General features: G+C 38.2%; 1 protein-coding gene across 2 annotated transcripts in view; it reads left to right on the plus strand.

The window, feature by feature from the left end:
• Positions 1-10,274, plus strand: part of oxct1a (3-oxoacid CoA transferase 1a) — a 63,103-nt gene extending 52,829 nt beyond the window's left edge. For both annotated transcript variants that reach the window (XM_030737119.1, XM_030737118.1), the window contains exons 16-17: positions 8,894-8,995; positions 9,090-10,274. In XM_030737119.1, coding sequence (XP_030592979.1) covers positions 8,894-8,995; positions 9,090-9,125 — 138 coding nt within the window. In that variant the 3' untranslated portion in view covers positions 9,126-10,274. The remainder of the gene's footprint in view (positions 1-8,893; positions 8,996-9,089) is intronic.
• The last annotated feature ends 1,390 nt before the right edge of the window (positions 10,275-11,664 follow it).

The raw sequence follows: 11,664 nt of genomic DNA on the forward strand, positions 1-11,664 counted from the left end.
TCAAAATTCCCTTGTTGATTACAGCTGGACACAGATTGTTTTCAGGACTATAACTTGTTGACTGATGTCATGAGACACAGCTGTAACTGTGTAACTGCCATGCTTATTATTCAGAGGAAAAACAAGGTCCACCTCTATTGTATTCAAATACATTCCCTGACTGTACTATATATAAATGGTGTTGCAGACACAGGATGGAATCACACTTTCTGTCACTGGCAATAATGCGTGATCAACAAGTATGAGACGCAGTGTAAACAAGTCACTAAACTTGTGTCATGCTCTTTTTTACTAGACCTATATATGGTATCTGGAAGTCGTAGATGTCTAAATAGTTGCACCCATACAGCAAATACAGTTCATTTCAATTTTATTCATATAGCACCAAATCACAACAACAGTCTCCCCATGACGGTTCATATTGTAAGGAAAGACCCTAGAATAATGCTGGGTCTGGGAGGTAAGGTTGTCTATATATTTTTGCCTTGTCCTTATAAATGGGGACCCAGTTGCATTCATGTGAATAACTCTTGAACTCTATCCATCTATAAGTTATCTGCTGATGCCGCATTATTCTGCCTGAGTACCTCATATTCCACCTTCTTATACTTCATGAATAAGTTCCTGAGATACTTGAACTCCCTTGCTCTGGGTGGCCTCTGTCGTCCAACCTAGAGTAAACACTCCACCATTTTCCAGCTGAGGACCATGGCCTGACACTTGTAGCTCTTGACTATTACTCTAGCCTTATCACACCCAATCACAAAAAGCTCCAGTGGATGCTAAAGGTCAGATTCAGACGAAGCCAGCAGAACCACATCGATAAAAAGCAGGGATGGTGTTCTGAAGTTCCTAAAATGCACAACCTCCTCACCCTAGCTATGCCTTGAATTCCTGTCCTTAGCACAAACACGATTGGACACAAGTGTCAACCCTGGTGGAGTTCAACACCCACTGAAAACATGCTTGACTTTGTGCCAAGGACATCGCTCTCACTTTGGTTATACAACGACCCGATGGCACATAACAATGAAGCCAGAACCCAATACTGCTGCAGTACACCCCTCAGGTGTCCCCAGGGAACCAAGTTGCAAGCCTTTTTCAAGGCCACAAAATGCATGTAAACTAGACCACTGCTCCAGAAGTCCTTGAGGGTTGAAGATCTGGTCTGCTCTTCTGATCAACATTGCTTCTCCTGAATCCAAGTTTCAGCAATCATATAGAGCCTCCTTTTTAGTGCCTTATATTCCTGGGAGAGGCTGAGCTTAGTTGAGATTTAATTGTTCATCTTGAAGAAGTGAATGACTGAAACTAAAATTAAATATGGTATAATTTGGCAGTCAGTGATTTTTACCACAGCAAATTAGTTGTTTTGAATATGCCAGTAATAACCAGGGGCACACAGTCCTTATATAATAAAACACAAATCCCTGCACTGTATTTTCATCTCTCTTTACATCGCCCTACCTCACACACATACACACACACACACACACACACACACACACACACACACACACACACACACACACACACACACACACACACACACACACACACAAGTTTTAAAAAAGCAAACATAAGCAATTGATACATTGTTATGATAAATCAGAGTGACACTAGTAGATGGAAATTGCATTTGTTAATTCTACTCAACTAATTCAGTTGATTTTATAAGGATGTTAGTTATTGATTTTGTTATGGTTGTGTAATTTTCATTCTTGGGGTTGGGTTTCCCTTTATTATATAATTTTTGATTATCTTCATCATCATTTTAAAGCTCTAATTGTGATGTTGTCAGTACTTGATGCAGCTGATCACAGCTGAATATTTTGTACTCTGTCTTATGGTTAAAAGTTTGTCATGGACAGGGTCAGAGCAAGAACAGCTTTTATTGTCCGTAGGCCCTTCAAGTTCCACTCCTGAAAGACTTTTTCATGCATATGAAGAAAGATGTGGGTTATGTGTGCTTGTTGAGCTGCATCAGCAGCCTTTTATTATGATAAGCTGAGACAGAAGCATTGTATTTTCAGTTTAACCGTCACTCTATCTGTCTGTTAACCTTACTCTCCTGAACATGATGTCTCAGGAACACTTGGAGGGAATTTCTTTAAATTTGCCCAAATGTTCAAACATGACCTAATTTAAACTTAGGATGGTTAAATTCACATCTTAATTCATATGCTAATCATGCCAAATTCCATAACTAATACGATAAAATTATGATGTGATAGAATTTCATGACCAGGAGGTCAAAGGTTAACTACATTGTAACATTATCATTTTCTGAAAATTTTGTTGGGTAGATTTTTAACTTTTCAGGATCACATTAGAGTTGAGGAATAAGTGTGTGAACTTCCAGTTGAGGGTATTAGTTCCTGTTTTATTATATTAATTATAATTAATGCTGTCTGGTGTGTGATGAAAGAATATGAAGACATTTGTTTATTTGATGGCTATATATACCAGGATTTAAGGATAGACAGTTCCAAGGAATATCCATCCATCCATCCATCCTCTCCTTATCCTTTTCGGGGTTGTGGGGAGGCTGGAGCCTATCCCAGCTGCCATAGGGCAATAGGCAGGGTGCACCCTGGAAAAAACAAAAACAAAAAACAAATAGACTGTGAGATAAAACAGGGCTACCTGGAGCGAACCCATGCAAACATGGGGAGGAGAGGCATAAATCTTGTCTAGGAAAAAGGTCTGTGGGAGTTGAGGGAGACAAGCACTGAGAGGGATTCCAGTAACTAGAAGAGTTTGGTGTTGATGCAGTTTGTGTCCTCATGTACTCTGGTCAGTTCCGTGTTACCCTGTGGCGGTTACTGCCTTCAGAGGTTGCTCATTGAAAACATGACCTGTCAGGGACAAAGTCAGACAGTGTGTCCATGCTTCCACCCCCAGTTCTTTTCTGCTCGACTGGCTGCTGTTGTGATTGCACAACATTTCTCAGCAAGCAGATTTCTGTCAACATTTATAAAGGTTAAAGCTCTTTGTATTGCCCCGCTAGCCCTAGTACCACCTCCTTCTCTTCACCCTCCTCATTTCAACTTCTGCTGCTCTCCCTTTCTCTGTGTCTATAAGTAGTCTTTTATTATATTCCCAGAAATAGAATGAAAGAAAGCAAGTCACTGAGGTATTCATCCATTCCTCTCAGCAAAATTGCCATTGCAATGCTCAATTTTCTTCCTATTTAACACATATATGACCACATTTATATGTATTGTGTCTTTTTGAGATAGAAGAAAAAAGTCAGTTGTCTGGGTTGTTTGAATCTACATCTATAAGATCAGACTAGTGTAGATGTGACGTAACTTCATGTTCTATATTTCTTCAAGCCTCCTTTCTTGACATTGTGACATTTTGCCCCTTTAATATTCTATGTGAGCATATGTTGCCATTCTAAAACCAGGACAGCAAAGTTTTTTCTTTCTTTTTTATGTTTTATGGACCAAATAACACTATAGTAACCTCAGCTTTAGCTAACATGCTAACAGAGTGTGAGAGGGCGAGGTGAATGAAGATGTGAGGATGGAGTCACTAAAGCAGAAGCATTTGCTTTTGGAAGCTACCAAATGAAACATCCTTGGTTTTGTAACATCAGTCTTAAGTGACAGTAGACAGAACTGCATAGGTGCAGCACTATTTCTTGCGTGCAGGAACATTGCACCTGGTGATGGGAGAGAAACACCACAGAATTTATTTCCCATTTCCAGCATTAGGAGCGAGGAATATAGGGTATGCAAAAATGGAAAAAAACAAAATGCATTCCACTGCGGGTTCTTTTTTAAACGTCTGCACTAGTTTTTCTCCTCTGCTCTCTGTTTCTCTCTGTGAGCCCCTCCCCCACACAGAGTAGAAATCTTAGGGGAAATGCTCCTAACTTTATAGTACAGTTTCATGAGTACACACACACTCATTATCTCACATTCACATTCAACCACACCAGTTACGCTATCATGCTTGGTAGTCAACCGAACCATGTACAGGGAGCAATGGGAGAATACGTTTCATGAGAGGAAATTGTTTCTTCTTGCCAGTGTAATTTCCAGTATAATTGAACTTGCTTCTGAGTCTTTGTGGTATAATTTCACCAGCAATAGTTCTGAAAGTAGGTCAATAGTCTGCTCTGTTACCATCGTTCTCCATAATAATGATAATGAGGAGGAGAACCGGCAATATTTCTCATTTACTCATTCACACATTAATTATCACTTTTGTAAGATTTTGTATTCATATATTCTCATATAACCAACACTTGTGATACTGACATTCATGAGCATGTGTGCACACAATGTGAACATTAGGAACATCAAACCACATCGAGGAAAAATGGTAAACTTGTGTTTTTAAGATGTATAGTAGACATACTGTCAGGTCTATAGGAGTTTAAACAATAGCATTTTTTAAATTTAGCTTCTGTACACCAACACACTGCATTTTAAATCAAACATATGTAATTGAATTGCACACTTTGTATACACTGAACTCCTTTTACAGAGGCTCAAAGGTATTTGGAAAAAATTACAATTTAAAATAAAATGATTGTTTTTAATACTTGGATGAAAATCTTTTACAGTGACTGCTGTGTTTCCTCTTTTGAGATGCGTTGCTAGGTCTTTACTGCAGCCACTTTGAGCTGCTTCTTTGTGGGTCTCTCTGTCTTCAGTTTTGTCTTCAGTAATTGAAAAGCATGCTTTATTGGATTGAGATCACACAACTGTCTTGTCCATTGAGGAATATCCTGCTTCTTTGTCTTGTAAAATTCTTGGCTTGCTTTTGCAATATGTTTTGGGTCAGTATTCATTTGCCTGGTGAAGCACCGTCCGATCGGTTATGCAGCATTTGGCTGAATCTGAGCAGAGCGTATAGCCCTGTGCACTTCAGAATTCATCCTGCTGCATTTATCAGCAGTCACCTCACCAATAAACACTTCCACTGGCAGCCATATATGCTCGTGCATATTTGACAGATAATGTTTGACAGCTTCAGATCAGGAGCTGTTCCTTTCCTTGTGAATATTTTTCTCTTCCCATCATTCAAGTACAAGTTTATGTATATTTAATGTGTTCAAACATTTTTTTTTCAGAACTGTGCAGTCTTTTAGTTGGTTTCTGGCAAGTCTAATCTGGTCTTCCTGCGTGCGAATGTAACCAATAGTTTGCAGCTTGTTGCACACCTGTATTTAAATTCATGAAAGCATTACTTGATTGACGTTGACAAGGATACAACTACCTCCTCAAGAGGGTTCTTGACTTGGCTGGATTTTGCAAAGAACGTTTTCTTAACCAAAGAAAGAATTCTGCAATCGTCCATTTTAGTTGTCATCCCATGGTCTTTCAGGCCTTTTGATGTTCCTGAGCTGACCACTGCATTCATTCCTGTTAGGAATGCATCGAATTTTTGATTTAGCTACTCTTAATATTTCTCCGATATCTGGATTTATTTTGTTTTCTCTCTTTCTTTTTTTTTCCAGTTTAATGATGGGGTTCCTCATATTGAGTTAAATTGAGTGGCTAACAAATAAAAATTCAACTTCAGATCTTGTAGCCGCTTCATTTGTCAGTTGTCTGTTAACTTTTGAGGCTCTGAAAATGGGGGACTAAACTTCTAAATAGTTAATGCAGCATTTTTGTCGTGATTTATTAATTTAAACTGCATAAATGTGAAAAAATTGACCAGGGGATCCCCTCGGTACCAGACAACCGCTTGCTAGTGCTAATGGCAGCGCCCACTTGCAAACTGTGGTGATAGCGATCTGTTCCATTAGCTAACAGCTGAAATTCTCATGGACATATATATGGACATATAACTTTAGTAACAAATGGTACCTTTAATAAACGTCTTTACATCTTTAATTTATTCTCCAGTTTCTATGGTTTCTATCCTTGTATAATTAAAAATTTCTGCTCCAAATTGTTTCCAAAATGAGAGCAGAAAACTAGGATCTTCAAAATCTGCCAAATATACTCTTCACACAGACACATGCTGACCTAGTCAATATATTTTCACAAACACAGCATCCTCCTTGGCTCACCATGTCCAGGAGGGATGGTAATTCAAGCATTGTCCTAAATAGTGATGTTATTATTTAACGCTAAGTGTGGTAGGAAACCCATTGCTTCAGTTTGTATCTCTGCTGCTTAAGTCATTTTTATGCCCCATGTTGCCATTTCTTCTCTCCTTACCATTTTGCCTCATTTAACAGTTAGTTGGCTTGCAGGATTTTTATTGAAATGATTTTGTGTGAGTAAATCACATCACCTCTGTTCCCCCTGTTGCTTTATATGCTGCCACGACAAAGGTCTCAGTTATTTCCTAATTTAAAAATAAGGAAGTAAAAAATAATTGCCCATTCATTTACCAATGAAGCACAATGACTCCTGAATTATTCAGTCATTGTAATGGGGGCATAAAATCATTACCTTTGGCATTTTCCATAATGACAGCAATACCAGTGATAGCAGTTATTTTTCAGCAACCAAATTGAAATTCTTTTATGGTCCTTCTCTGAGCTTTTGTCTGAACACATCTCAAAATCTACTTCTTGTAATTGCTGCAATATATTGACAGGATACTGGATAAGCTTTTGTTTATTAGTTGGAAGGTCAGGTGCTAATTTCTACTCCCTTCTTTCCTCTTGTGTTCACATTTGTCTAAAAACACTAAGCAGGCTGAGAGAGTGTCCCTTATTATTGTTATGTGACATTCAGCCCACGTCTTGCCAGACAGCACATGGGGGAGACTACCGGCTTCTTAATGACCAACTTGCATCAATCTGGTTAATGATTGTGGCGGCTTTGAAGACTGTGAAGAAAGGTGACTCAACATTTTTATAACAAAAGGCTGATTTGCAAATGGAGGCACGGTTGGTTATTCATTAGTATAGTGTGGATATTATAAATTCAATCAGCTGCTAGTTAATTTTAAAATGTGCTTACCCATGCCATTATGTGGCAAGCTTTTTAGCATTGTAAAGCAAACAGTGGGTTTCACATTGGCATAGCCCAGCACCTGTCATACTAGTACACTGTTGCTGCATCTTAAATTAGCCCCTTTGGCACATTTTCACAATTTTTTAATTTCCTTTAATCACTAGTGACATGTGTCACAATTAGAAATTCATGTCAGAGTCTGTGTTATCCATAAACCCCTGTTCCTTGTGACATTCCATCTGTCTTGCTATATTGAAGTGAGATATCTTCCTCCTGCCCTGTTACTGTGTGTATAGTTCTAATGAGCTGAGAGTCCTGACAGGCTTCGCCTGGATGTGACTATGGCTTAGTCTGTCAGACCCTGCTTAGCGAAGTAATAGGGCCAGCTTCGAAGAGTGTGCCTGTCTATATAAAGTATTTTTGCATTGTTTGCATAAATAGGGATAATGGCATTTGCCCTAGCATCAGTTTTCAATAGCTATTACATAAACTGTACAGTACAAACCCCTACTTAAGCTGTCATATTAGACATGAGTTGAGAAGCAGCGGTCTGTTAACTGATGATAATGTCACATTCAATTTGAAAAGGCAAATTTGACACATTTTTATGGAATAACTTGTAGAGGTGTACAATGCAGTGTGCTTAAGAAATGAATCATGTTAAGTTATTATGGTTTTATCATCTTCACTAATTTAAAGTTAATATGTAAGTGTTTTAATGTTTAGATTTAAAGGCAATCTTGTTGCTCAAACTGGGATAATTTATTCTATTGCAATTTTTGCTGAAACTTGGCATTTAAGATACTGCCATATACTGGCAATTCCTCATTCTTAGAAATAATTGCAATCCCCAATCCTTTTCACAAGTGCAGTTGAACAGGTTACCAATGCCTCTTGATGAAGGATAGACACATGCTGATCCATTCAGTGTGGCATGCATGCAGCCCTGGACATCTAAGGGCATCACAAACCTGCCTCAATCTCATGTGGCTGAATGGTTAGCACTGTTGCCTCACAAGAAGAAGGTCTTGGGTTCAAATCCACCTTTCTGTGTTTGGGACCTTTCTGTGTGGAGTTTGCATGTTCTTCCTGTGTTTGTGTGGGTTCTCTCTGGATACTCCGGTTTCCTCCCACAGTCCAAAGATATGCAATTAGTGGGGTTAGTTTATTTGGTGATATATAGGCGTGAATGTAAGTGTGAATGGTTGTTTGTCTCTCTGTGTTAGCCCTGCTACAGGCTGGCCACCTGTCCAGGGTGCATCCTGCCTCTCGCCCTTTGACAGCTGTTATAGGCTCCAGCCCTCCTGTGACCCTGGAAAGGATAAATGAAAGAAAATGGATGTATCGACAGCTGTATACAAAGAAAATTTCAGAAATATTCAGTAGATAGCTGTTTGGGAAAAAAAAGTAAAGATAAATAGAGAAGGTCTCGTGAATTCAACTAATGCCCTTCATTTCGAATCACTCTATATTAATGATGACCTTTCTCATTTCACATTTATATTCTTAGTCTTTTATGTTTCATCTGTTAAAAGTGGTGCAACAATTAAAATATACTGTTTGCTTATTTGTAGTATTCCAGCTTCCGATAGCTGAGGACTACTCTCTGAGGCCTTTCCTGGATCTATCACCAATAATTGCAGCTATTTTGTCATCTACTGAATGGATGACACTAAAGTGGTACTCTGGCCCCTTGCCTGTGACACTGATGTTTTTTTTTTGTTTTGTTTTTTCTGGAGGTTGTCTTTTTTTGGGTCCCTTTGATAAATGAGGATCCTACATCCTTGTCTGTAACCCAATGACCAATCACCATAAGGCTCAAACCTGTCTGTCACAGAAGTACTCATTCTCACTATTTTGTCTCATCATCCTCTCCCATCTCCTTCTTTCTATCACATCTTTCTTCCATACCTCCCTCATTCCTCTCCCTCTTTTCTGTTCTCTCTTTTTTTTGCCAGGCTGTGTTTGATGTGGATAAGACAAAAGGCCTGACTCTGATAGAATTATGGGAGGGGCTTACTCCTGAAGATATTAGGGCATGCACTGGCACAGATTTCGAGGTAAGTAGTGTAACAGTTAAGCTACCAGCATTTTCAGCATTTTAACTTTCAGCTTTATTAATCATGAAACCTCTTCTTGTTTCCTGTCTTCTAGGTGTCCCCCAAACTGAGGCCTATGCAGCAAATTTAGAGGAGCTTTCATTGGCTCTGAGATGTGTTTTTGGTTTGTGTCGCTTAATTTCTCTGTGGTAAATGGGTTATTTAAGGGCCTGAGATGGGTCAAATAAGCTTATAAAACATGAGTACCAGGTTCAGTTCCTTGGTAATCAGCATGCAGCTGTCAGAAGTATTTACCTCTGCAATATTAACTGAATGTGATTAATAGGAGCCCCTGTGTAATGTTATTTTGCGGTCTGATCTCACAGAAGATTGGGGAAAATTGCATTGTTGCCTATTACAGAGTTAAGTTATAAATATTTTACTTATGTTTGTCAGGCTCTTACCAAATAATCAGTTTGAAAATGTATTTGAAAACATTGATATTCTTTTTATTTTCTCCAACTTTACTAGTATTGTGAGAACAAATGAGGCAAAGACTATTGAATCAAATTTACTGTAAGATTCATAAGTTACTGTAATGAGATACAGAAAGGTCAAGAAATATTTTAACAGTGAACCGGTTTCCAGATGCTTGGCTCTCTACACCACAACAAGAGATTTAAAAATGAACAATCAGTATGTATATAAATGCAAACAAAGCAATAATTCAAGAATTAAAAGTATAGTGTGAAATGTTCCATATCAAGTCCCGACCTTTCCAGCCTGCTTCATTGGTGAAGGAATAAGAGTGCCTGACGCTTTCCCCAATTTGGATGTGAATTACTATACAACTGTAGCTTGAACATGCTTGGTAAACTGGCCCCGTGTCCAAATACATATGGATTCTTAACTGTAAAGCTGAAATGTAATGAATCAAACCCAGTGTTCTATAGGTCAATTGATTATTCATTTATCATAGACGCAATATTATGTACTTTTAAATTGTGCTTTATCATGAAGAAAAAAAGGTTTTTAGATTATGCGTCCAATGTAGGATATCTTATTTTGTTTTGTTTTGTTTTTTTCTTTTGAAAAATGAAGATGATAATGAGACATGATTTTACTAGTAACTTCTGCCATAATGTACACTTGTCTCTTTTTCTCATAGTCCCAGGTGTTTTGAAGTTGGTGGACAGGGCAAATATTTCCACAGGAAAACATAAAGCCTTAACAATTTTTACTGTGACATTTGATGTTCGGTTGCAATTGTTTGTAAAATTAAATACAACAGTCGAACAAGTGGCATTTTTGTTTGTTTTTGAAAAAGAATCTTTGTGTTTTCAAATTATTCAGCTCATCAAATCACACAGTGAATGAAATGACTGCTTTGAGAATAACAGTTTTTGACACACTACAGGTTAAAGCTTTGTCTATATGGATGATGGCCTTGACGTTGACATTCTCAATGCAATTTTTCCACTTGAGTAGAGAGGTGCTGGCGTTACCAAAGGGCTGTTATATAACCTGAGAATTCAGCCAGTAGGATTTTGGGTTCAAGAAGATCAACTGGGTTGGATCATCAAGCAGAAAAATGGAAGAAAGTGACAGGGGCTCTTGCCATCGGCTGTTGATGTTAATTCAGCACACCCCTACATGAGTCAAACCAGAGCGGTACCCTATAAGCCTACATTTTGTAACCTAGTTCTCATACTTGTACTTGAAATCACTTGAGAGGGAATTTGAAGAACATGACTGGGTTTTAGTAGGAACATGTTTTGGAAAAATAGAAGTGTGTGAGATTGCTTTTGAATTTTTTAAAAGGGAATGTTAAAATGGTGAAAAGATAAATGCATTAAACAGGTCAGACTGATACATCACCAGAGATGTGAGTGCTTGCAACCAGGGCAAAGCATATTATTTGGCAGTCCTATTATTTGTATTTGGGGAGATGGCAGAAATTTGTGATTATGCATGGTATTTGTTCCGTATTGATCTTTTTGTGTGTGTATGTTGACAATGGTTTGATCAACCGTTCTTCCTGTGACACTTCTCAAAACAAAGATGGGAAAACAACAAAAAAACAGATTTTAGCAGAGAAGAGTCAATCATCTAGTTTGCTGTCATGTAGGTAATGAAACCCATGGAACGTTTGAACATCATGATACAGACCATGGGGGCAATAAAAACAGCTTTTGTATATTCTTCATCTTTATACCATTACAACCTATCTTCTGAATGACTCATGATAAGGTGGCCAGCCAGCTGACTGTAATCACACTGATTTTTGTCAGATATTCTTTGCCTCTGCCACATTAATTGCAGAGTGGATCATTTCCATATAGCTTTCAGTAATTGAAGTACACGACCTTAGTTCAGACAGGTCAACTGGGAATTAGAATTGAATCTCTGTGTTCACCTTATTTTAAAACACTAATTGAACCTCTTCGGATAGTGCACATATCCAGTCTACTAAAAAGATACCTTGACATTTGCAAAATGTTCTATCCTCATGGTATTAGCTTGGCAGACCTTTTTTTTTTCAGGGGCTATTCACATCCAACTATGTTGTTCCAAAATATTTAACATGAAGCCCTCATGTCGTGGGTGTTCTGGCAGCCTTATGGGTTTGTGTAGTCTAGCATCGACGGTCTGTGCAATAATGCTAAAAACATTAAGACCTTTATATGTTT

Source organism: Archocentrus centrarchus, chromosome 9, assembly GCF_007364275.1.
Source record: "Archocentrus centrarchus isolate MPI-CPG fArcCen1 chromosome 9, fArcCen1, whole genome shotgun sequence".
In the NCBI taxonomy this organism is placed as follows: domain Eukaryota; kingdom Metazoa; phylum Chordata; class Actinopteri; order Cichliformes; family Cichlidae; genus Archocentrus; species Archocentrus centrarchus.